Source organism: Scardinius erythrophthalmus (assembly GCF_964197995.2).
Source record: "Scardinius erythrophthalmus genome assembly, chromosome: 17".
NCBI lineage: Eukaryota > Metazoa > Chordata > Actinopteri > Cypriniformes > Leuciscidae > Scardinius > Scardinius erythrophthalmus.
In genome coordinates this window covers 21,564,208-21,592,071 of record NC_138237.1, presented here as the reverse complement: position 1 = coordinate 21,592,071, position 27,864 = coordinate 21,564,208, and the positions used below count along the sequence as shown (strand labels likewise).

The 27,864-nt window shown below is 37.1% G+C and overlaps 1 protein-coding gene across 1 annotated transcript in view; it reads left to right on the top strand.

Annotated features, from left to right (window-relative positions):
* The window catches only part of nrxn2a (neurexin 2a), a gene marked incomplete at its 5' end in the record, with an annotated part of 371,676 nt that overhangs the window by 167,263 nt on the left and 176,549 nt on the right, over window positions 1-27,864 (top strand). Inside the window, 2 exon segments of the mRNA XM_081391515.1 lie at window positions 8,842-9,015; window positions 10,773-10,895. Of these exon segments, the coding sequence (XP_081247641.1) occupies window positions 8,842-9,015; window positions 10,773-10,895 (297 nt within the window).

Here is a 27,864-nt window from a genome sequence, read left to right as displayed (position 1 = left end):
CGATGTTGAAAATAGTTTTTGCTGCTTAACATTTTTGTGGAAACAATGATACCATTCAAACATTTGTTGCAAGATAAAAAAAAAAAAAAAATGCTTTTATTCATCAAGGATGCATTAAATTGATCAAGTGACAGTAGGCGCGTTTCCATCACAGATTTGCGCAAAACTTATGCGATTTTTTTCTAAATATCGATAAAAAACTATTGCGAAATGACAGCTTTTCCATTAACCGATGTTATGCGACTAAAACGTCATTTTTTTCCTCTCGCGATAAGTCATTCCGAAAATCATGGCAACGGACGTTGGTAGTTTTATATATATCTCAGCCACGTACCGCACTAGACATTATTATAATTAATGGAAGGAAACGTAGGTGTGTTAGCCAAGCATTAATGGCAAGGAAAAACCCTTATACTGTGAGCGGCACATATGAGGTGTTTCTGGGTTTTTCTCACTCATATCTGCTCCGAGGTCTTGATTGTGGCATTTCTTTGAGGTTTAGAATCCAGTATTTCTGTCATTCTTTTGTCTTTTATGAATTTAATAAAGAACTCTGTCTTGTATTCTGTCCAAACACACCGCGCCTTCTGACTGTAAATGCGCAAAAACTATTTCCATTGCAGTTTTGCGAAATATTCCTTTTTCGAATTGCCTGAAAAACCACCTCATGCGAGCGTTTTTTGCGATAAATGGGAGTTTTTGCGAAATTGACGTGATTCCATTGGGCATATTTTCAATTTGCAATTTCTATTTGCGCAATTTGAAGGGTAATGGAAACGCGGCTAGTGAAGACATTTATAATGTTACAAAAGATTTCGATTAAACAAATGCTTTAATAAATGCAAATAAATGGTGTTCATTGAACTTTCTATTCAAGAAAGAATCCAGAAAAAAGTATCACCATTTTGACAAAAATATTAAATTGTAAAAAATGTTTTCAACATTGATAATATTAATAAATGTTTCTTGAGCACCGAATCAACATATTAAAATGATTTGTAATGGATCATGTGACACTGAAGACTGGAGTAATGATGCTGAAAATTCAGCTTCGAAATTACAGGAATAAATGTGTCAGCAAGGTGCAGGCAGACAACGAAGAAGCAGAAGATGATGATTCAAAACACAGAGTTTAATAAAAGTCCAAAAGATAATCCACAGAAAGCTTAGAATGAGCACAACTTACACACATGCTAACATAAAAGAGACCGGACAAACACAGAGTGAAGGTGAAGAACTTAAATACACATGGTGATGAACTAAATGACGAACAGCTGTGATGAAGATTAGTTTCCATAGAAACTGTTGGGTGTGGGGAAACTCAAACAAATGAATACGTATGACTAATGAATACAAACTAAAAGTCCATGAAAAACATAACCGTGACAAAATGCCATTATAAAATATATTCAAATAGAAAACAGTTCTTTTAATTTGTAATAATATTTCACAATATTACTGTTTTTACTGTATTTTTGATTAAAGAAATGCAGCCTTGGTGAGCATAAGATACTCCTTTCAAAAACATTTTAATATTTTGTAATATTCATATTTAATGTCATCACATTTACCCACTAGATGCCTATATGGCTCTTTATAAATGTACATCCATATACGTAGGCCTATGTGCTCAAAAGAGTATTGCTGATATAACGGCTTACTTTATTTTTTTAGGTTTTGTATTTGAATATATATTTAGACATCAAAACTAGGTTTTTAGAAGTTAAGATTTTTTTTAAATGTTAAATTTAAAAAGGTTAATTACTCACATCCTAAATGTTATTTTATGTTACTCACATATACACAACAAGTGAATATATTAATTAATGCAAGCAAATTCGTATTTTAACCCAAGAAAAAAAGTTTAAAATAGTGCCAAAACAAAACACTTTACTATAGGCCTATATATCCAATGAGGGGCTAGATAAGATATGTTTTTTCTTGTTCTTCTTAGAAACTCATTCGACCTCCTACAGGAAAAGAAGGCAGAAAGATTAACAACTGTTAAAAATATGACAACTGGCATCTGGTTATTTGAGTGCTGCTCACGTTAGCTAACTGCAAATAGAGTCTAATTATCTATTATCTAATGATAAACATTAACTAAAATGTGCTAGAATTGGTTAACTAGAAGTCAACTAATGTGTTAAAATGCCAACAAATTTAGTAATTTCATCATCTTGGGAACAAAGGAACTTTGGAACTGCACAGAAACTGAATTATTTATTTATTATAAGTCATAAATATTAATTCACGTGTATTGTAAGGATAATTAATAATGTTTATGAATGATATTTTATGAATATTTAATGATATTTGTTTACGTTTGAGATGATTTTTGCTTTGTCACATGGTGCGTTATCCTACTGGATGTAGCCATCAGAATATGGGGACACTGTTGTCGTAAGTGGACATAGTCAGCAACAAAACTCAGGTAGTCTGTGGCATCTAAACAATGCTCAATTGGTACTAAGGGACCCAAAGTGTGCCAAGAAAATCTCCCTCACACCATTACACCATCAGCAGCCTGAACCATTGATAAAAGGCAGGATAGATCCATGCTTTCATGTTGTTTACGCCAAATTCTGACCCTACCATCTGAATGTCACAGCAGAAATCAAGACTTATCAAATCAGATGTGTACAGGTGTAAGGAAATGTTATTTTTATTTGATGGTTTAAATTTATTTTCTTTTTTAGTACGTGTGTGTGTGTGTGTGTGTGTGTGTGTGTGTGTGTGTGTGTGTATGTATGTATGTGTAATATAACATGATTTTCTACACTATACACTACAAAATATATATATTTTTTGGCAAATTGTTCATGGTTCTTTAACCATGATGCTCGGATAAAAACAAGAAAGGAAAAGCTTCAAAGCTACAAAGTCTCTAACACAAAAAAATCTAATTGTACGTCAACAAGCTACTTTAAGTACAAGAGTAATAAAGGCCAAATCAAATAAGGCCATAAAGTGCAAACTCCTGCTGTCAGGCTCCAAGGTCTTTTTTTTATTTGGCTGCCCCAGAACAGGTCCTTTAAACTTCAAAAGAGCAACTTCGCAGTACGTGTCAGTTGTAATTGTTCAAGCAATTATGCCGGAGAGAATGGAGAATGGCGTAACAATCCCCAGGGTCCAGTGCTCTTCTGTGAAGTGTAAAATGAACATCCTCAGACAGTAAGGTGCTGATATGTGGTGTTGTTTTCTATGAGGGAGCCAGTGGAAAGTGAAGCTTGACCTGTTATGCGTGTTGAAATGAGCATATGTGAAGAGCGCTAGTGACAAGCGAATTTCCACGCTGTCCGATAATTGAGTTTTCTTTTTTCCCTCAAGGAACTGCCATCCAGCCCCTGTAAATGTTTTCTGAAAATTTGTTTTATTGACTTTGGAATCGAATTGCTTTCCTGTTCCCCCTGGCGTGAGGAAAATCCAGGTGTTGCTATAAAATGTGAATGTCAATGAGTTTATTAATGAGCTGTTGGTGGCCAGTTCAGTCAAGGAAAATATTTACTAAACACATACATTTTTATATCATGGTGTGAACCTGGCAATAGGAGTAAACGCAGAACAAATTATACCTCAAATCTACCTCATTTTTAAGGAGAGGTGTGCTATTACTTTTCTAAGCAATTAGACACAATTTTTGCCTGGCAATCTTGCATTGACTTACATTTGAAGGAGAGATCCAAGCCACATCTAAAAAACAGAATATCATCCAGACTCTTCAGTTGGGTCAGCAAGCAACCACCTGTACAAAACACAACACTGTAGCAACTAGGGGTGTAACGGTTCTCTATAAAAAAACGTACCGTACCATTTGCACCGTGGTTGATCTCAAATCTGATGACTCATCTATAATATGGTTTGGTGAAAACAACAACGCGTAAAACAGATAGTTTCACTAATGGATGTTTCTTTCGATGGATGCACATGCTGGCTCCCCATTAATGCATTACAACGGCGATAATCAAAAAACATATACAAAACTGTCACTCTTTGTAGACTTTGTTCAATGCGAGTGCTGTATGCTCGAACATGACCAGTCATTTAAGCAGTTAAGACGAGACCTTAACAGCATTGCTATCTGTGTTTAAACTAAACTAATTTAACCTTGCCAATTTAAACATTCAAGAGCAAGACTGGAAAGGGAACTTGCGTGTGCTGAGAGGGTGTGTGTGTTTGTGCAGACTTCACTCATACGTCTCAGACAGCGCGCTTTCAAGTATTGCGCTTGAATGGACAAATTCACACAAAAATTGTCAACATGTCCATCTTGATGAGTATCCTAGCAGACATAGTTTGTTATGCCTTAAAGGAGCATTTCACCAGTGGGAACATTAATCTTTATTGAAAGTGGGTCATATGTGTAGTCGAAATGTAACATAAATTTCGAATTTGGTGCCTTCTTGACAGAGGAAAGACAGAAAGTAACTTTAGGGCGCATTTGTATGGAAGACAACAACTCCCACAATGCACCAGGTTGCACAGCTCCGCAAGCCACTCCCACTAATCCAGTTCACAACACAAACGTCCGTGTCCTCATCTGATTCAGGGATTTCGTCCAGGAGAAATTGGCACCGTTGAAATTCTTTGCAGCAGACGGACTCTTATCTCTGTGTCCGTGGGCGCACAGTGAGAGCACAGGCATCAGTCCGCCCCAGCTCGAGCCAGTCCGGGCTCCTCGTCCGCGACAGGCAGGTCTTCTGCCTCAGCTGCAGAAGCCACAGCAGCCGCCTCCTGTTCCTCCATCAGCCTCAGATGCTCTTCGTTATTTTGTGGCTGATTCGAGCTTCAGACTTTTGAAATCCTCTTCTTCCACATCATATTGAGTACCTTCCACCGTTGTTGTAACTTCACATCTGCCTCCACAGCGCCTGTTAGCTTAGCTTCCAAACAAGATGGCAGATAATGCTTTTAGTTTCTGCAAGTGAAGTCCCAGCCACTTATCTGTAATAGGTCTGTAGTGTGAGTGGGTCCCACCCCCTGGAAAAATGAGGAATGAGTGTTTGTAGTCTCAACCCCTATACAAAGATATGGGACTTCCTGGTTAGAATGATGCAAAATGATGATTTTTACATCATAAACAGGAACTGCAACACTGAAATCCGTATTTCTCCCGTCTCAGGGGAAAATGATGGAATAATGCACGACCATTCAAAAATATGACTGGGTTTCTAACAATACAAACCTTAATGCAAATGGGTGAAGTGTCCCTTTAAATGAACTTACAGTATACAGTCGAGAAAGACAACTCATGTGTAACAGTATCAGTATTTTGTGTCTGTGCGCATCATGTCTTAAAGGGACAGCAGCCTAATATTCCTGCTGTCTGTGTTTTTAATGTTATTCAAAAAACAAAAGACAAGGAAATCACTCACTGTGATTTTGTGAATCACACACAATAGCTTTTGTAACTTTAATAAGGATTACTCTTTAACTTATAGTCACATATGCAATGTTATTTTACATTTGATTACTTTTATCAATTTCTATACCTGAAAACAAATGTTAGACCTACCTAAAAAACTTGAAAAGCACTGTTTATTTTATTAGTAACCAGCGTTCTGGCAAACATCCTAGCATCATCTAGCCTAATGTTCCTATGTTCATTCTACACTTAGAAAAGTAATGGCACTCTCTCAATACCTCAATATCTCTTCAACAAGCTGCATGCTTTGGGATATCATTCGTGTCTGGCATAAATGTCTGTGACCTAAATACTTTAGGTGTTTGTTGGAAATAGTGCTCCCCCTCCATTATGATGTTATAGTGCCACCTTTCCCTAGATTCTCAACATGATGTTAAAGAACTTTTCATGATGGGAACTCTAGGCCTTAGTAGTACAGTGTGTAATGAGAGCGTTTATAGGAGCTTTAATCCACTGGTCAGGCTGCTGGTCATGAAGCACAGCCAAAAGCGTTTCTTTTTTGTTTTCCGCCGTCTTCCATTTTTATCCAGCAGGGATATTGCTTCGTCATTGCTCAACAGAGACGCATGACTGGAGATGTCATTTTTACAATCTCCCTGCAGTTCCTTCATATGAAAGCAATTGATTTTCCTCCCTCTCGTCCACAAAAGAAGCTCCGCGCTCTTGCTGCCCAGCCATCCATTGAATGACTAATGAAAAAAACTATTGGGTGTATAATTGAATATTGTGATTGAAGTCTGCTTAATAGTCTTTGCATAACACTGAGACATACAGAGCTAATAACCATGCATGGGCTATTCTGTGTGAAGCACACTGAGGTTTTCTTCTGAGTGTGGCAGTGGATTCTGTGCTGTGTGCTGGCACAGGCACAACATTTGTAAATTTAAGGGAAGGGATTTTTTATTTTTATTTTGAGCCCTGCATTGAGACATTGGAGTCAAATAAAAATGTATCAATATAACCAAATTATTTATTTAATACATTTGTAATCCATTGTTATATATATATATATATATATATATATATATATATATATATATATATATATATATATATATATATATATATATATATATATATTTTTTTTTTTTTTTAATATATATATATTTTTTTTTTATTATTATTTATTTATTTTAAAAAAAACTACATTAGTATTCCCATTCATCTCAATCAAAATCCATACTTTTTTAGACGTTCAAAATTTTGGTAACATGATTTCAAAAATTGCAAGCCTCATATAAAATGAATAAAATATGAATTAATAATTAAAATATCTCATATAATATTTAGTTTGACCTCTAGAGGTTGATTGAACATTTTCTGAAGGTTAAGCACCTCCTTTCACAAACCATTTGTCTGAAAAGGGGGAAAAAAAAGTATTCTTCATGAACCTTCTTCATGAAAATTACTGCATGCAGTGGATCAGCTGTAGATTACTTGAAGTCTTGATTAGGAGTTACAGACTGAACGTATGTGCGGTGCATGTTTGTGCGGTGTTGAATGCACTATGCCCTTCAGTGCTTTTAGAAGCTCAATTGACATTCAGCCAGTAAACAAATGTTGCAGTGAATTGTAAAATGGCTATGATTATGTAATCAGTATCAGAAAGGGTGGAGCTATAGCCAGTCAGGAAAGACCATTCATTCTGTTGAAGAGGCACCGAGGACAATTACAGTTGTTAGTTGAAGAGAGTCAGGTTAAGGGGCTCTTAATGGAAAGGGAAAGTTAGAACGAAAGAATACAATTTATCTGTAGTGAGGTGAGATAAAATGAAAGAGTGCAGAAGTTTAGATGAATGGGGCTTTTAATGATGGTCTAATTAGGCTTATTCAGTTGGAGTGGAAAAAGAGCATACAGCATGTTCAGCAAACAATCAGAGAGAGAGAGAGCGTACTCTTCGAACGTACAAAGAAAATTGCCATATGTGTTCTTGCTTGTCAGTTTTAACGTGTAATTGCCTGTCTTGCTAGCAGAGCTCAGTTGGAAATTGCATTTCACTGGCAAACAATGCCTTCTAAACATTAACCGCCTGGTGAATGTTTATCAAAAGGTCCCCGGACATCTTTGATGCTTTCCGCAATGTATATTTGCGGAATGAAAGAATAAAATAATAAGTGTAGAATGAAAGAGCAGTGTGTACCTTAAACAACACAACAGAGACTAAGTATAACATCAGCACACTTGTATTCTGTTACACTTGTATTCTTGTATTCTGTTTATATAGACACTATCTGCCATGGACTTTCTCCAAACCACAGCAATTTCTATAGGTTATTTTAATAGCAGTGGTAAGTTCACAGAGATTATTCACAAAGAACATTGTTTTATTTAACATTAGGTTATTTTATTTTATTAGCAGTCATCACCCTTTGTGGTTATTTAATGTCCTATGACTCCATAAAAAAAAAAATGTAAATTCAAAAATGATATTACATTATTTCATTATGTAATAAATTACAAAAAATGTAAAATAAAAATGTACTGTATTATTATTATTATTATTATTATTATTATTATTATTATTATTATTATAAGCCATTACTAGTTGCTATTATTGCCTAGTTTTGTTAACAAACATTTATTATGTTATGCATTTGTTTTAATATTTTAAAAATGCTATATATATATATATATATATTATTTTTTATTATAAATCTATATTGAATTTTTCATTTTAGCATTCCATAGATTGTACTACACTGTGATCATTTCAATCTGTATAGAATTGACCTACAGTAAATGCACACAATATTCAATCCAGAAATATAGCTATAAATATATATATAATTGACTCCTGAACAATGTTGCATCAGTCTGCTTTTAAGAACCAGACGCAGGGACATACTGTTCTGTGATGAAGAGCCAAGTCATTTTAATTCTCCACCTCTCTTCTCCATTCCCAAATCTCCATCTGAGCACAATCCTACACCCAAACACCACATATGAGCATCATAACAGGCTATAGTGAGAGCAGTGTCTGTATATCGCTCCGGAGTTCCCTTCATCTTCTCATGATTATCCACATGTTCTCTTTCTCAAAGTTGCTCAAGGGCAACTTTGAAGTTACATAATTATATGCTGTTTTATGACAACCCTGTTTTTCTTTTTGTTCTGCACATCAAAGCTTCATTGGTATTAGCCTTCATCAGCAGGGAATTAGTTGAAAAGAGAACCACACGTATTCAGCTCATCATAGAGTACCACAGGATTACCCCACCTCATGAAGCTCTAACATGATGAAAAATTCAAATGCAACACCATCATCCTTGAGTCCTGCCTTATTTAAAAGACAGACATCCAGCCCCAGTTGGAATGTTCAGACTTAATCAGCTGATTTTGAGGGAAAAGATTCAGCTGAATGGACTGAAACATGGCGATGTGTATTGATAACTGTGTGTTTCCTCTGTGTCGTATAGGAGAGCTGTACATTGGAGGTGTGGGGAAGAGCATGTACAACAGTCTTCCCAAGCTTATAGCATCGCGGGATGGCTACCAGGGCTGCCTGGCCTCAGTTGACCTGAATGGCAGACTCCCTGACCTGATCGCAGATGCTCTGCACCGTGTGGGCCAAGTGGAGCGAGGCTGCGAAGGTTAGTATACTGCTGCTCTGATCACAACAACATATGACCCTTAACTAAAAATACATCTGTTTTATCTATTTTATAGCATCAGGGTGCACCTTATTTCAATTTTCTTACACACCTCACCAAGGTTTTTTTTTTTTTTTTTACCGTAAATCAGAAATAATAAAATCATTTAAAAATTACTTTTTTTTTTCTTTTTTTTTTCTTTTTTTACATTGGATTATTATGGTGTGTGTGAACTTTCTATTCATCATCAAAGAATCCTTAAAAACAATTGACACAACTGTTTTAATCGGCATATTATAATGATTTCTGCAGGATCATGTGACACTGAAGACTAGAGTAATGATGCTGAAATATTCAGCTTTTCCAACAGAAATAAATTGCATTTTAAAATATATTCAAATATAAAACGCTTATTTTAAATTGTAAAAAAAAAATTCATAATATTACAGTTTTTGCTGTATTTTGGATCAAATAAATTGCAGCCTTGGGGAGAAAACGAGATTGAATTCTTACTGTTCTAAAACATTTGAACGGTTGCGTAAATCCCGTAGCAGATTCAGGCAGGTGGAGCTAGGGGAGGTGGATGACTAGCCTACAGCAAACACTGAAGCAGACTATTTAAATGTTGGGCAAGCAATCTCATTGGCTCATTGTGTGTGTGTGTGTGTGTGTGTGTGTGTGTGTGTGTGCGTGTGTGTGTGTGTGGGTGTGTGTGTGTATGTGTGTATATATACTGTATACATACATACATATGTACATGTGATTAAAAACACGTGTTTTTAATCGCAATTAATCTTAATATATAAATATTTATGAAGAGATCAGATGCAAAAGCCTCTAAGTGCCATCTGAAATTTTCTTCTAGATTGATAATTTTTATCAAGCTTGTTTATTTAAGTTCAGTAATTTCACTTAAATGGCAATTAATAGGTAATTTGCATTGCCATTTAAGTGAAATTATTTAACTTAAATATACAAGCTTGATAAAAATGATCAATTTTAGAAGAAAATTTCAGATGGCACTTAGAGGCTTTTGCATCTGATCTCTTCATAAATATTTATATATTAAGATTAATTGCGATTAAAAACACTTTTTTATATGTTTTTAATTTATAATGTAATCATTTCACAGTTAATCTCAAAATTAATGTAGAAACAACATAAAGACAGTATATTTTAAATACTTGTTTAATGACATCTTTTAATGAATGAGGGCCAGCATCACTGATACTAATACAGCTACTGATGTCTCGATGAAAATGATTCCCCCCCCCCAGTTTTAAACATTAATTATTGCCATTCAACACATTGCAAGCTATACATAAAAAAAAAAAAAAAACATTTATTAGGCTTCAAAAATATAACAACTATATAACAAGTAAACTTCAAACAATCCTCACATAAACCCATAATAAATGTCATGTTTACCTGACACTGCATAAATTATAAATTAAATATAGGTTAATCCTTATTAACGCTACAAAAGTTATTTATTATCAAGAGTAGTGAGTAATTTTCTGTTACCGTCGTTCTTTGATTAACTTTAATGACAGACCGTATTAGTGGCTATCAAATTTAAGTCTGTTTTAATGGATTTCTGTAGACAAATACAGTGCCAAGTTGTCCACAGATTTTCCTGTTGCTGTCATCATGATGATGACAGGGAGCATTGTGAGATTGGAAACCTGTGTAAGTGTAGAAACTGTTGATCGTCTGTGTGATTATAACCACCGATTCCCATTTCCTGTTTGTTTCAGCCGGCCCCGGCACAACCTGCATGGAGGACTCCTGCTCCAATCAGGGAGTGTGTCTGCAGCAGTGGGAGGGGTTTACCTGCGACTGCACTATGACGACATACGGTGGTCCCCTCTGCAGTGACCGTGAGTACCGTTTTACTCTTTAGTAGGGATTAAACAGCTTTATTAAAGAGGCTTGTTTGGCCACATTAATAAGCCGTTCAAGGCTTCTCCTTTGATAATCTCTGAGCTAAGTGTTTGAAGTACTAAACGATGGTGCGCCGCAATGCAGTCTTTTTAATGTGCAGATAAGGCAGAACACTCTAATTAGTGAGGGCCACAAGATAATGTTCATAAAGAGCTAGTAATGGTTCAAGTGACCCCTGAACTGAACTGCAATTTCAGGTTGCATCTTAAATGTTTAATTATACACCAAAGTTTGGAGGTGGAACTGTGGGTTTTTAATGTCTGTGATGCTGTACTTGCAATAAAAAATCTGACTGTGCTTTGCCTTCAAACAGACACTGGCATCGCTCACAAAGCAGATTGTGTTTTTCTTTACTAACATCCACATATTTTTGACAATAATGCTCTGGAGAATGGCCTAATGAGCTAAATGAAGATAAATAGGGTGAGCTGCCCTATGTATAAAAAAATTATGGTTTTAAACAACATCTTCATTAAACACCTAGAGAGATTTAAATAAGCTGTTTATTGTAGTTAAATACAATAGTACACTATAAAATAAGTGGATTAATTGGAATAAAAGCAATAATTGATGACGGGCCATTGTATTATTTGAAAAATGTCAGGAAAAGGAATTAATTATTGCTTAGATTAGATTAGATTAGATTAGATTAGATTAGATTAGATTATTATAAATACACAATTAAATCATAAAATATTTATTGAAGTTACATTTTCTCAATTCACCCCCCATTGACTGGTGTGGCAAGCTAATTCATCGTAAATGAAGCTAATCATTTACAGATTTCATATCTCTAGAATCAGTGTGAATAAGGCATCAAATGTTAACGTTGCTTATTTATACACTACAATAATTAAAAGTGACCAGTATACAAGCAGCATGTGTAAACATTTGCCAAATGTATTATGCATGAACTATGGCGGTGTTTGGAGTTTGTCGATGCAGCAGATCTGAGAGTACAAAACAACTTCTGCACCGCTAACCCAATTAACACTTCAGACAATTATTTCACAGCACCGCATACCTGCAATACCGTAAAACATCTCAATCTCCATTATCAAAGTGATAATGATCTTTTATCGACATAGGAGGCAATGTCATAGAAGCATAATGAAGGCTGTTCTATATCCATACACTAGCAGAGAAAGATTCATAACTCAATGATATTATAAAAAAAAAAAAAACATATAAACATCTATCAGAAAAGAAAGGGGAGGTCAGTATTTAAAAGTGGTGTTGTATCTAAATGTTGTATTAGGTGACTCGAATGTGATTTAGTCAATCAGTTAATACTCGATTCACCCATAGTCATAATTACTGTACATAAACACAAATATCATTTTTTGAAAAGTGGTTTAAACTGACAATACACAAGGCAAGTCCTGATTTAAACAGTCTACAAAATCATTCATGTTCTTCATTTCTTGTCATTTGATTGGATATCCGTAGATGAATTTTCATGGAAGTGTTGGTGCTTTTTGGTGCATTGACAAACGATTTGAATTAACTAAGCTTCTTTTATAGCTAAAGCAGCAGTAGCACACCTGTTCATCCTCATCCACATGAAAGACTATGGAGCAGGCTGCAGGTGTGAAAAAAAAAATACAATCCTTCAAAAGTCATTTTCACGCGATCAACACAAAATCCGGTGGGCAGCCACAGAGAGCTGGAGCAGCTTCACTAATGTATGACTCATTCTCTTCCTCAAATAGTGTGACAAAGGCAGTCAGTCATCTTTTTAGCCTGTCCTCTACAACACACACACACATACACGCCCATACATATTTTTTTTCCAGACAGCAGACATATGGGGAGAATAATTTTGGTTGACCTCAGTAATTAGAGTAGATTATTTAGGAATATCATTAGCACAAATTACGCCTGCTGCCTGTGTGACATCTCGCACATTTTCAACAACTTCCGAGCGCTTTTATTAGCACTCTTGCTTTTAGTAACAAGAAATGTGAGAGCCACAGACAGTTATCCGATCCTTCCCAGACTGTTTCTACATACGCATCGAATGTCACACAAATCCCACCGGAATATCCCGGGTTGTATTGCATATGTCCTGTGTTGTAGAACAGCGTATTCAAGTTGCTGGATCTATGTTTCGTGCTTTGATTTCCTGTGAACGGTCACATCCATCACCCAAGGTCTAATTAAATGGCTTGTAATGTGTTACCCGTCCTGAACCCTGTCCAAGGACACAGCACAGGTCCCCGTGAGTCTTAAGGGATTGCTCTTTCCTACTTCCTTTGTTCATTCAGGATTCACTCCATCCCTCTGTACCTTACACCAGACCCTCCAGCGGTGACCATTAAATTAAATAGATGCTGCACTTTCATGTCTGCTGTTTTGCCTCGCAGCCTTGGACTCTACTCTCACCTTTCTCTGCAAGCATCTGCTCAGCCAACCTTAGATTTTACATAGACTTTTCTGTCGTGCCCTGCACATAAAATGGGCAACGTTTCCTTGCAGAGGTAATTGTTCTTGTTGGGCAAAACTTTAAACAAAGCTCTTTCTTCTTAATGGTTCACAAAGTATTTCTAAGTTTTTACACATAAAGAAAACTAGTGACTTGTTTAAAAGTACTTCTACTATGAGACATTTGTGCTGTTTCTTATTTTTATGGAAACTGTGATAAAGTCACAGGGAGGGAGGGGGAGGGGGGTAATTTGTCTGAGTTCTGTATTGTTACATGAAGCAGAAAAATTAACAGTTGTTGGTGTCACCATACAAATGAATCCTTCATGGTGACATTTTCTGAAAGCCAATAGGATACCAGGGTCAATTGATCCAGATAACCCTCAGATTCCTGGTGGAAGGTTCCTTGTATGGAATATAGGTTTTTACCAATTGGACGTGCTCCAGTAGAGAACAGGATATGGAATTGACATATATGGGTCACCAAAAGCGGGACCTGACCTGGGAAGTAAAATTCAATAAGCATGAAATCAGATTGTTTTCAAAAAAGCCTCTTTAAGCAGGAAAATGAATGACAACACACATATACATACACACACACACACACACACACACACACACACACACACACACACACACACACACACACACACACACACACACAATAGTAAAAATTAAATTTAAAAAAGGAGAAGTATATAACATGTCTGGGTGATCTGGTTCATTAAATCCTCCACCTTTCTCTCTACATCAACATCAGTATTCAGAGTTGCCATCAATCATGAAAAAAATAATAATTCATAAAACACTGATTAAGCCTGATTGTTTATTTTGTATCAACGGCTTTGTTTGAAGGTATTTTTCTGCATGCCTTTAATGCACATTTGCATGGCTTTAATTTTACCAGATGTACTGGGCTGTAAGTCAAGGTTCGTCTTTGACCATTACATTCCTCAGTCTACATTAGTCATATCACGGTGAGGAAATTTTCACACCAGTAATTAAACTTGCGAAGTTGCGACAACACCAGTATTACCAATAACAGCTGGGATGGGTGTTGTGTGCAGTTGCTTTTCACTTTTGAATTTGCCGTCACACATACTCTGTGTATATAGGCTTATCATTTGCGGGCATCGGGGAGCTGCTATCAGTATGCGGGGTATTCTTTAGTAAAATGTTTAATAAACGTTTTCATGATTTTTTTTTATTATTTTTTTATGAAATTAGAAAATATTTAAGAGTCATTGTTTAATTTAGTTTTATGCATATACAGTATGTTCTCATGTAAATATATTTTGTTCTGATGTAACAAGTAATAATCTCAAGGTTTACTAGGTTTTACACTTTTCTTTGGTTCTTTTGTAGCGTGAGTTTAGTGAAGTGTAATAAAAAATAGTACAACGCCTCGTCTGTTTGGGGAAGAGCGCGCGCACTCAGCGGAGCAGGCGAAAGTATAAACAAGGCTTTAGTCTACATTATCTCCTGCCCCTATTTTCGGTCTCTCTGTGCAACCCATTCTTCCACTGGTGTCCAGACTTTAACAGCCACTTGCCCGCGGTCCTGGCAACCACTCCCTCAATGTGACATCGTGGCAGGCCCCAAGGTGCTGGCTGCCGGTCCGACTCCTGATCGCTTCATTAAAGAGCAAACAAAGCATGAATGTCTTGTAATTGTATAGCAGCTCCTGCCAAGCCTAAAAAAAGCAGATACACCATATAATAAGATATTTAGAGGAGACTGAAAGGTCACCCCCTGTCCAGAAGCAGGAAGGGATGGAGTAATTGGAGGGGATAAGGACGGTGCTCCGCGGTGAAATGTCAACACGAAGGAAGCCGAGGAAGAATCGTAATCAGCAGCCTACATCTCGCGCTTCCACAATCCTTTAGACAACCAGACTGAGACGTCACCCTGTTCTAGCTGCCGCTTTGGAGGATGTCACTCAGTCGGTGACATGGGAGAGTAGACTCTGACAGAATTAGGACAAATTTAAGGCGGGTTTCCAACAGTTCATTGCGACTCATTCTCCTGCTTTTAGTTTGCTGGCATTGATTGAGATGTACTCGCTGCAGGAAAGATGGAGTTGAACCTGCATGTTCTGTTCATCCCTGGTAGGATGTTTGCACAAATCCTCAAACTTGGCCATATACGGATACTTGTTTAATTGCAGTAACCATCTTAAAGTACTTTCCACCATCAGTTTGAGCAGTTCTTAACACTGTGAGCAACGATTTCAGTTACATTTTGACTTGAGCATGGAATACGATTTCAATCGATATTCATTCGATGCTGTTAATGTACCTTGTTGCTTGTCTGGGAACTTTTATCTTTCTGTGTGATGTGATCATTCTCCATAACAATCTCTCCATTGTTCACTACAGTATAACGCCTATTGTGTCCTTGAGGTAACGTCCATTCTAGACCGAAGTAGACACGAAACGCTGCAGTTTCACAACAAAAACAATTTGGCCCTATTGTGGAAAAGAGTCTTTACTAACTACCCACACACAATCAAGTTTAACCAGCTGTTAAATGTGCTGAAATTGTGTAATTGTTATTCTTTTTGGTGCACAGACTAAATTTATCTTCAGTTTAGGATCATTAGGGATTGTGCTGTTGATGTTACACTTTTACTGCCTGTGCAAGTCATTTCCTTTACAAGAGATGTTGTGTACAATTTCTGTTGATCTTGGCAGCAGTAACTCGTCAAATGATGGAAAAAATCCTTCATCCTTCATATCTCCAAAAAGTCTTTAGTGTTATTATATTTATAAAAGAAAGATAGGCTGTACCGAGTCTTTCCGGAAAAAAACGAGCGGCTGGAGGCGGGCCGTGTGGGCGAAGCTAAAGCTGTGCTAACGCGCCGAGCTAACAACACACAGAGACATTTGAAGCAGTTTTACTCACCGCCCGGTTCCAACGCACGACCGCGAACCTTTATCATTGTGACTGCTCGATCCTTAAGCATTAGACGATCTGCAGATCCGTCGATCTGGGCTTTGTTTATTAAACAATCATCGTTGAAATGCAGGGAACAAACAGTCTTGCACAGTACAACTCCGTTGATGCTCAGAAAAAACAAACTCCATCCACTGGTCCCCTAACGCCGGGTTCTTTGGGAATCTGTGCAGGGTTGTCTTGCCCTGGCAACCAAAAACCCACTTCTTTGGTGACATTGACTTCCCAAAAGCCGAGCAGAGCGCTTTGATGGGCGAACTGCTTTCGCTCTCTTCTCTCTCTGGTCTACGAGTGCGCGCGCGCCCGCGACCTTCCGTGAGAAGTGCCCTTAGGACCCATATAAGGAAATTCCGCCACATCTGACGTCACACATGCCCGTACTCGAAAAAAACTTTCCAAAACTTGTGACAAACCGGAAGGAGTTTTTTTGGAATAAAAATACTCCTTCAAACGTACAACTTAATTTTTGAAACTTTGTCCATGTTTAGCATGGGAATCCAACTCTTTAACAGTGTAAAAAACTCAGTATGCATGAAATAGCATTTCACCCCCCCTTTAAAGTGTCTGGATCACAGTGGTGGAATGATTCTGTACAGTACATGCCCAGTAAAGTTTGCCAGATCGCAGCAACCTTATTTGCATAATTCCTCTAATGAAATGGGAGTACACAACGCATGCAAATAAACGGCATCAGAAATCAGGGAACCTTTATTCATAGTGATTTCTGAAGGTTTTTGTTTTTGTTTTGATCTGATAACAATTTACATTTTGCAGTATCATTTTACCCTGTAAATTGACAATCAAATTAATGGTATTTATATACAGAGCACTATCAGTCCAACTGCTTCCATTTTATTTATTGTTTCGCAGCTCGTGCCGGGAGGCGAGTAATTACACAGAGTGTCTGAAAACATCTAAAAGACCCTTAGTGAGCCGTCTTTCAGAATGCCTGATTTTCTGAAGGAGGTTTGGCTTGAGTACAACATTAGTTGTGCGGCAGAGAGTTCAGAGGTAGTAATGGAGCGGTGTGGTAGGCTGAAAAAAAAATCTATCTGTCTGTCTTTTTATATTTCTATCTATCTGTCTGTCTGTCTATATTTCTGTCTGTTATCTATCTATCTATCTATCTATCTATCTATCTATCTGTCTGTCTGTCTGTCTGTCTGTCTTTTTATCTATCTGTATGTCTGTCTATATTTCTGTATGTCTGTTATCTATCTATCTGTCTGTCTGTCTTTTTATCTATCTATCTCTATCTATCTATATATCTATCTATCTATCTATCTATCTATCTATCTATCTATCTATCTATCTATCTGTCTGTCTTTTAGCTATCTATCTGTCTATATATATATCTGTCTGTCTGTCTTTTTATCTCTCTCTCTGTCTGTCTATCTGTATGTCTGCCTGTATGTCTGTCTGTCTGTTATCTATCTATCTATCTGTCTGTCTGTATTTCTATCTATCTATCTATCTATCTATCTATCTATCTATCTATCTATCTATCTATCTATCTATCTATCTATCTATCTATCTATCTATCTATCTATCTATCTATCTATCTATCTATCTATCTATCTATCTATCTATCTATCTATCTATCTATCTATCTGTATGTATGTATGTCTGTCTGTCCTTTTATCTATCTGTCTGTCTGTCCTTTTATCTATCTGTCTGTCTGTCTTTTTATCTATCTGTCTGTCTTTTTATATATCTGTCTGTCTGTCTTTTTATCTATCTGTCTGTCTGTCTGTCTGTCTGTCTGTCTGTCCTTTTATCTATCTGTCTGTCTGTCTTTTTATCTATCTGTCTGTCTTTTTATCTATCTGTCTGTCTGTCTGTCCTTTATCTATCTAACTATCTGTCTGTCTGTCTTTCTATCTGTCTGTCTGTCTCTCTTTCTGTCTATCTTTTTAATCTTGACAGGTCTGCTTTGTTAGTGTAACAGATGTAAGTGTGACTATCAAAACAGGAAATAACAAACATTTCTATATTATCATTTTCTTTACCCCCCCATTAAACTCTGTTTGTTTTGGTTTGCGGTGAAACCCTGTTCTGAAGGTTCATGTGTGAATTCCTATATTTAACACAAGCACTCCCGCCTCACCAATTATCAGATACGGTGTTTGCATTTGCCATGGCCTTTAGTGACCTTTGGGCGACCTGTCATGAGGGTTAGTTGTCTGATGTAGGGAGATATTAATTTCTCCCTCATTATATCACACAGACTAGAATATTCTGGAGGCACAACACAGCATTTGGGAATTTAGACTGTTGCATGTTCAATTTAAGGTGCTTCTCTGCAAAATGTGCTGTGGATGGTTGCCAGGGAGTTGCTATACAGTTGAGTGAATTTATCACATTGCTATGCAGGCCTGGTTGGTTTCTTACTGGTCCAAGTCGACTGAGCCCGTTACCAAGTCTCTATAGGGATTTTCTGGGTTATGTCTTTTTCGACCCTGGGCTAAGGCCGCTTTTAACCTTCAAAGCAATTTTTCACACTTGTAATTTAAAAAAAGGTTTTGCACCACTTCTAACCCTGGGTTTTAAAAATTGGTTCCCGAGCAACAGTGTTTACTGCATTAAATATTCATATGCTTTGTACAGAGACTTTCATGCGCTGTGTTTGGTGTCAGTAGCCTGAGAGAAAAATGAAAATGTTGGTGGCGGGAAAACACTTTAACTGTTAGGTCTCTCCTTCAGTGCAAGTCTATGGGCTTTTTTGCATTTTTTATCCTCCTCCTTGTGTCAATTGCCGATAACTTTGAAATGTAGAAATGCTCCCCTCAACTAACATCTACTGGTAGATGCTGTAAGTAAAACCAAAAAGCTTCTCTCTCCAGCGACGGCTGTTCAAAAATGTTTGTGTATTGTGATGAAATAATGTTTTTTGAAAGCAACATATAAGTCACAAATATTTCATTACATTACAGTAGATGGTTTTTAGAGGGCTCTTAAATGCATTAAATGGACTGTTTCCATGTTGACATCAATTGAGCAGTTGACATTCAGATGAATGGGAATGTTAACGGATATTCTTTCTCAAGGTGTTATAACCCTCCTAAATAACCATTCAGTGCTGGAAAAAAGCCATGCAAAGCCAACAGAAAAGCTTGCAGCAGTATCAAACTTAGGTGTATTCAGTTTTCACACATTGAATAGTTTGCTGCTGCATAGGTCAGCACCACAGTGAGAAGAGGTGATGGTCATAAACTGGCTTTCTTACACTTTTTTTCATGTGGGTCTTCTGCACTTTTTCAGTTTTTCTCACCCTTGCATTCCCATGTTTTTTCTCTTTTTCTCTTGGTCTCTTCTTTCTGCAACTCTCTTATTCAGCCCATAGCCATATTTGTTCAGTGCTGGCACACCAGATAAATCAACTTCCACAGGCAAAACACTGTATGAGCTTGTGCTAGATTTTTTTTTTTTTCTTACATATTTTTCCTCTCCTGCTGCTCAGTTTGGAGGTGTTAGAGCACCATACATGGTTCATTCGTAGAATTACATGCACAATTTGTCATGAATTCACAGTAAGGACTTTTCATTCGCCTTCATGATTGAAACTTGTTAGCGGTAACAATCTCCTTTTAAGGGAGTGAATTCTGTCATGATTCTGCCTTCTAGTCTTTGATTTTCCCTGGTCTTGAGGCAGGATCATGACAGACCCATGTTTTATGTTCACACACATGGCCTTTTGCTGGGCCATGTGCTTGTGTTGTCTCGTTCCTCGCCCCGCCCCCTTGTTATCCTCGTTTAGTCATCATTGCTTTACCCTTGTCACCTGTTTCCCTCATTAGTTTCTCCCTATTTAATCCCCTTGTGTTTGCTGTCCTGTGCTGGTTCATTGTCATTCATTGTGTGAAACAATCTGTGAGTAACCTGTTGAAAGTCTTGTCTAGAAAGAAGAGTTTGATCCTGTCTTAGCTGATAGTTTATTGTCTAGTTTTTTTGTCTAGTCTAGTCTTGTCAGTCTTAAATAGTCTATCCTGTCTTGTTTTGCCCCCTCGTGGGTTTTGTTTTCTGTTTTTGTCATTAATAAACCTTGTGTGACATATTTACTGTCTGCGATTGTGTTCATCTCCGCATCTCCATAACAGAATTCATTCATTTCTCGCTCTCTTTATTCTGAAATGCACATGTGGTGCATGTCGTTTTTTTTATATTCCGTCCCTTGGCTAGAGTGTTTACTTTCTCATTAGCAATACATCAGGTGTGTGTGTTGAGCTGGCTCAATCAAGAGAGGACAAATTCATTAAAAAAATATTTTGTAGGTCACTGCAAATTTGATTCTTTTTCTCGTGTGTTTGTAGTTTTCACGTTAGACTTTTGCTTTCCTACATTTTGCTGCTAGGCCTCAACAAGAACTGTTATATCATGTCGATTTTTGACTAGTATTGCATGCAAATAATAATTTTCCATTTTTTGTTTTTAATAGTCAATTTAATGTTAATATATCACAATTATATAAAATTTCACGTTTAAATTTTACACTGTGCCTTTTACACCCCTAAAAAAAAGATCATATATTAACCTTTGCTTCTATCATTTCCTTACAGTTTAATGGAACTGTATGTAAATTTACCAGGATTTCTGCCTAAATTGGTCATTCATTTTACCCTAGATCTAGATGCCGTGGCATGTCCTGTTTCTTGCTAATGAAGAAAAGACAAAAATAAAACCTACACTGCCGTTCAAAAGTTAAATTACCTGTTAAATACCATTAAGAGATCATGTGTGATCATGGTTTCAGGCAATTTACCTATATGAGAAGTTATGGTCGCTTATAATGCTGTAAGTGACCAAAGAGCAGGATTACCGGTATGAGCACACATGAGGTCAGAAAGCGCTGGTGTAAGAAGTATGCTTTGGGCCAATCATAAAGATCTGCGTGAGCGGTTTACAGTAAGCTCCGCTTTTAATTGTTTTTCTATGTAAGCGTGCTAGACTGATATCTAACCATTTAGCCGTGTCTTGGGCTTGAAAACCTTAATTAATAACCATCATTAATAACTATTATGTGTCATGTTTTTAAGAGCAAAAGCGCATTCTGTGCTATCATCCCGTTAATGGCTGTCACTCAGAAGTAAAAAAAAAAATGTAGTCAGATAGTGAAACTAAAGTGCTTCTCCTCTCATCAAGGTGGATTAAAAAACGGCTCAGCATTTAAAGGTAATTTCCGATCAGGTAATTGACATCACAGTTTACCAGTATTTTGGTACTGATGTGTGAATGGTATCTTACTGGTAAATAGACAGAACAGCATTGCTTGTGTTTACAGCACATTTTGTGTATTTAATGGAAAAGTCGTTCCGGTCATTTTACTGTAATTTACCTGGATTACTATGTGAAAAGGGCTAATGTTGAAAACAGTTGTGCTGTTTAATATTTTTGTGGAAACCATGATACATTTTTTCAGGATTCTTTGATGAATAGAATGTTCAAAAATAATTAATTTGAAATTGACGTCTTTTGTAACATTATAAATATATTCACTGTCACTTTCTTACTAATTTTGCTATCCTCAAATTTAACCTTGAATGGCAGTATTTACTTAACTTCAATTTTTTTATTTTTAATGGATTTTGATTGCTTTTTTTCTTTTTCTTTTTTGACATCCTGTCTTTGATGTCACCTATAACCGTGACATTGGCCAGTCAGCCTCCAATGTCATCTGGTGAGCAGCAGTTCTAGAATGTGCTACTCTGCTGGCTACGCATCATTTCCTCCTACAAAAAACATGATAATGAGGTACACGCGTGCCCGCTCTCGCACACACCTAACGACCCACTCCCTGTGCGAGTCACATTGACTACAGTGCTGCTGATGGCACCAAGTCAAACCTTTGAAAATGTGATAAAGCCTCCAAAACGGCACGTCAGCACAGCAGCGGATGCGTAGCGTCTGATGTTTGCCAAAGGGCTTTTATTGTGAGCACATGTTTACAGCCCAAGAGCAAGAGGATTGTTCTGATTTCATGGAATGCTTTACACCTACTTGCCCTTGCCCATGTTTTTAGAAAAAAAAAAAATGTTTTAGTTATTTTTTTTATTTTTTATTTTTCTGGAATGACATGAGCAGGGTGGGTACAACTGTCATTTTTAGCTAAAGTATAGTTTTAGTCTGAATTGTCCCTCCCTCTTTCCCACAAACACTCTGGCAAATTCAAGCCCCATAATTCAGTTCTCTCTCTTCCCCAGTGTATGAATTTTCCCGCAGGCTGTGTGAGAGAAAAAGAGACAGCTTGCACGTTCCTCTCACCTCCAGAAGTTCATTTGCTGTAAAGCAGGTGCTTTATTTTTGTGGAAAAAAAAATGCAGGTTATGTGCAGACACTCGAAACAGCTATAAACTCGTTCTCTGGCTTTCGTTCATTCTTATCTCCACCCTCTGAAGTAGAGGCAAGCATAAACACGTCATCCGTTCTCTTTCTATTAAATGTCACTATCATTAATAGCTATTGAAGACTTCATTCCCCGCCCTCCCTCCTTCAGGTCCCACCTCACCCCTCATGTAAAGGGTAAATTGTTCACTAAATATTGAGATGAATATACTTCCTGTGTGGCCTTGTATGCTGTTCCGCTATTGAAAATACAACTAATAAACTACTTCTGCCAATAAACTTCTCTGTGCCAACAGATAGGTTACAGTTTTTCTCAGGAACAAAGAGATTATCTCTTAAAGTGACAGTTCACCCTACTCTAATGATGTTTAAATCCTGTTTGACTTCTGTGTGACACAAAAGGAGATGTTCAGCTAAATGTTAATGCTGCTCTTTTCTGTACAATGAAAAGTAATGGTGATCGAGGACTGTCAGTCCAAGTCTGCTGAATCCATAGCTGTTTGTGAGAAATGTAAGGAGGTAGTAGTACCAAAAAATCATCATTCACTCACCCTCATGTCATTTCAGACCTGTTTGACTTTCTTTATTTCTTGAAACGCAAAATAATATTGCGAAAAAGGTCTCTTGGTGTTTATTTTTGTCCTTGCAATGAAATTCAATGGGGTCCAATGTTGTTTTGGACAAAAACAGTGGAAATATTCTTCAAAATATCTTCTTTTGTTTTTCACCGGTTTGGCTCAGAATAATCTCAGACTGTTACTTTGTGGCCTGGTTTCACAGACAGGACTTAGACTAAGCCAGGATTAGGCTTTGGTTCAGTTAGGACATTTAAGTAGATTTATAAACATGCCTTAGAAATGCCTAAAAAACATTGCTGGTGCATCTTGAGACAAAACAATGGCAGTGACATATTTTAAGATATGTTTGTGCATGTTGCTTTCAGTTAAGACTGCTCAAACATGCATTTTAGTCTGGGACTCAGCTGAAGCCATGTCTGTGAAACTAGGGGAAAGAGTAATCGATATGCTTGATTCCTGGGAATTTCTTATTGTCTTAAAAGATGTTTGCATTTGCGTGTTCTCTAAACAGAATTACAATGTATTGCACTTAATTAAATTTGGAAGCAAGTCAGCCTCTTGTGTCTGCCATGTTTGTGAAAGTTATTAATAAAATGTGGTTTACCTTAGTAACGTTGCTTCCCTTTGACTGTCAGAATATTGTAACATGGATGATTCCTGAGCTGCCTTCGGGAGCTGCTGTTATTCCACGTTTGCATTGTGATGGAACTGTTAAATTGTAAAAATTGGACATGTTGTGATGAGCCCAAAAAAAAAGAAGTAATTTAGTAGTGAATTAAAAGAGGAGAATGAAAGGGCAAAATCATTAGTTTGACTGCAGCACTAACAATGTTAACCCTCTGGAGTCTGGGCTGTTTTTGGGGCCCTTGAGATGTTCTGACATGCCCTGACATTTGTGCTTTTTTCAGTTGCTTATAAACATATTAATGGCAAAGGTGTAAATTCACTCTATAAAGCACAAACAGGGCTACAATAATATGTGAGCCACGTGAATGTACATGTTTTCATTTTTGAGAGAATAATGTTTATGCATGGATATTGAAAAAACTAAAATTTCTGAAATAAGGCCTCAAAACACATAGTAAATATGTGTCAATAAGACTTTTGACCAATGGATGTCCTTGCCTAGAATTTTTTCTTCAAAAGTATTTGAAAATAGTCATGCTTTATTGTTCACATAAAACCATACATTGATTTAAATTGATGTAAAACAGGTTTTGCTTGGAAAGCCAATATGCGAGGGGGCGTGAACGAGGAGTGGTTTACACCTGAATTACCACCCACTCTGCATAATGAGCCATTCACACAGGTGTGAAACTGGCTGAGCCACAATGCAAGGACAAAGGATATTTAGAAGAAGACTTATATTGACCATTTAAGATTTTGCTTACATCTATCTTGTAAATATGTTTTGCTATTTTATTAAAAAGGTTACAATTACAACAATAATTACAATTTCAACAATATTTCAAGTGTACTCTTTCTTTGTAAAAAAAAAAAAAAAAAGATTATAGGCCTACATTTTATCTATGTATTCATTACAGCTAACATCTTAGTTGATGACTTTATTTTTGACAAAAATAGTAGGCTATTTTATATATAGAAATTGCTAAACAAAAGCTTATTTGACGAGGCAGTATATTCTACAGTAAAAACTGTACCCAAATCTACTAAACAAAATGTTGTCTTTCATATTTCGCCTGACTGTAACATTGTTTTCATGAAATATTAGGGCATATAAATGTTAATTTGCAGTTTACGTTGCTTATATAAATAGCCTACATTTTATTTCAACATATTTCAGTCGATTTTTACCTATCTCAGTATAGCAATACGGTTTGCTAAAAAAATCATCATTCGTTGACGATAGGCTTTTGACTCGCGATCTTTGCAGTAGGCTAGTGAACGCACCGGATAAATGCACATTTATTAGGCTATAGTTTTTTTGTTTTGGATGGTTTTGTTTAGAAACAGCTTTCTGTAAATATATTTCACATTTTTTAGACATGTGAGGCGAGTAGGCTCATGATTCATGATGATCTCCAGTTCAAGCACCTTATGTTGTGATTGCTAGCCTGCTATAGGCCTATTTACTTTAAATCCAGGAAATTTGTTAATGAAAAAATTATTAAAATTAAGATACAATTGATACAAAACGAAATTCGTTTTAAAGAAAGGATTTGTACTTTCTGTTTTGAGGTCTCTGTGAAAGTTTTAGAGCGCTCGCGTCCATAATGGAGAACTGTCACATATTGTTTTTTGCCAGCTGTGGTAAACAGCGCGCATCTATGCCGTTCATTCATTCATAAACAGAAACCCGAGAAGGAAAAACTTACTAGTATTCCTCAGCTCGTATTCCTCGTATTCCTCATTATTCCTCACAGCGCTGTGTTGTAAACAAGTAATGTTCTGAATAAACTTGTGTTTTGGTTGTCTCGAGCTGATACAGGGGGCGTTCACAGGATTGCGCGGATTACCTCAGCCATTTGCGTTTGAATAGCACGCGCTCTCCGTGGGCGGAGTCACATTACATTTGAATTAGCTCTAATGAGGTCGACTGGAATCGCTCTCTTTTAATACAGATTTTACAAGATGAGAATATTTGTTTTTTATATAAATTACTTCATTAAAAAGAAGAGAATTCAAGGTTCATTCCTGTGTGTCTGAATGCCTGTTTGACTGAGTATTCACTGAGCTACAGCTCATTTTCGGACGCGTTTTAGAATGGACTACACGGACACAGAGAAGGCAGAACTCGCTTCGTGTTTATTTTTCTTCATTTGGCAAAAAGCACAACACTTTGTTTTTATTGTGAGTATACACAAAAATAATACACATTTAACAGAATCGATTGATGTATGAAACTTGTTTTGTAAAATCAAAGTCAAAAGAGAATTTCGGGTCTCAATCAACTCATAAGGAAAAAAATCGAGCAGATCACGCCGGCGTGATCTCCGACCTCTGAGGGTTAATATTGTGTTTTTGTGTAGCGTATTATTGGCATCATTTGTTTGATGTAGCATAATTGGTTGTATTCATCCCTGTATTGCAGTGTTCTGAAGGAGGCATATGTCATCAGCATACTTGTAGAGGTTGTAAACAATGTCCAAACACAGCATGAACAGGCAGTAAAATCTTGCATCAGCTCTGATATGCCAATGGCAGTTTCGTCCAGACACATCTCGGTTATGGTTATGTACCATTTGCTCAGAGAGCCACGGGAAGAATTTAATTGATGTTTGTTTTTTCCAAATAAGATGCGACTCGCTGTAATGTAGGTGTGCTTTATTTCCCTTCATTTTATGCCTATGCTTTGTGATCATGTATCTCTATTGTTTTATAAATATGGATATAGATTGTTCATGAACAAAAGGCTATCTAAGGCTAATATGGGCGTCACCCTTTTTCCACATTACAGATCATTCGCTTGAATGAGCCTGTTGCATACAGTACATTAAATTAATTTCGATCCATCTGCTTCATAGCAGAGGAGAGTATCCACCCCCTCGTTTTAGTTCCTCTCTCCTCCTCTCTTTTCCTCTGTTCCTCTGTCTTTTGACAAAAAATGTCCTTTGAATGTTGTTTATATCGTGTCATATTCATTCATTTTAGTCTTGACTAAAGTGACATATATTCAGGCGCGCTGGAAGCTGTTTCATGCGAGGGGGGCTGAGGGCTGGGTTGGAAAATACACTCACCTAAAGGATTATTAGGAACACCTGTTCAATTTCTCATTAATGCAATTATCTAATCAACCAATCACATGGCAGTTGCTTCAATGCATTTAGGGGTGTGGTCCTGGTCAAGACAATCTCCTGAACTCCAAACTGAATGTCAGAATGGGAAAGAAAGGTGATTTAAGCAATTTTGAGCGTGGCATGGTTGTTGGTGCCAGACGGGCCGGTCTGAGTATTTCACAATCTGCTCAGTTACTGGGATTTTCACGCACAACCATTTCTAGGGTTTACAAAGAATGGTGTGAAAAGGGAAAAACATCCAGTGTGCGGCAGTACTGTGGGCGAAAATGCCTTGTTGATGCTAGAGGTCAGAGGAGAATGGGCCAACTGATTCAAGCTGATAGAAGAGCAACTTTGACTGAAATAACCACTCATTACAACCGAGGTATGCAGCAAAGCATTTGTGAAGCCACAACACGCACAACCTTGAGGCGGATAGGCTACAACAGCGGAAGACCCCACCGGATACCACTCATCTCCACTACAAATAGGAAAAAGCTACAATTTGCACAAGCTCACCAAAATTGGACAGTTGAAGACTGGAAAAATGTTGCCTGGTCTGATGAGTCTCGATTTCTGTTGAGACATTCAGATGGTAGAGTCAGAATTTGGCGTAAACAGAATGAGAACATGGATCCATCATGCCTTGTTACCACTGTGCAGGCTGGTGGTGGTGGTGGTGTAATGGTGTGGGGGATGTTTTCTTGGCACACTTTAGGCTCCTTAGTGCCAATTGGGCATCGTTTAAATGCCACGGCCTACCTGAGCATTGTTTCTGACCATGTCCATCCCTTTATGACCACCATGTACCCATACTTCCAGCAGGATAATGCACCATGTCACAAAGCTTGAATCATTTCAAATTGGTTTCT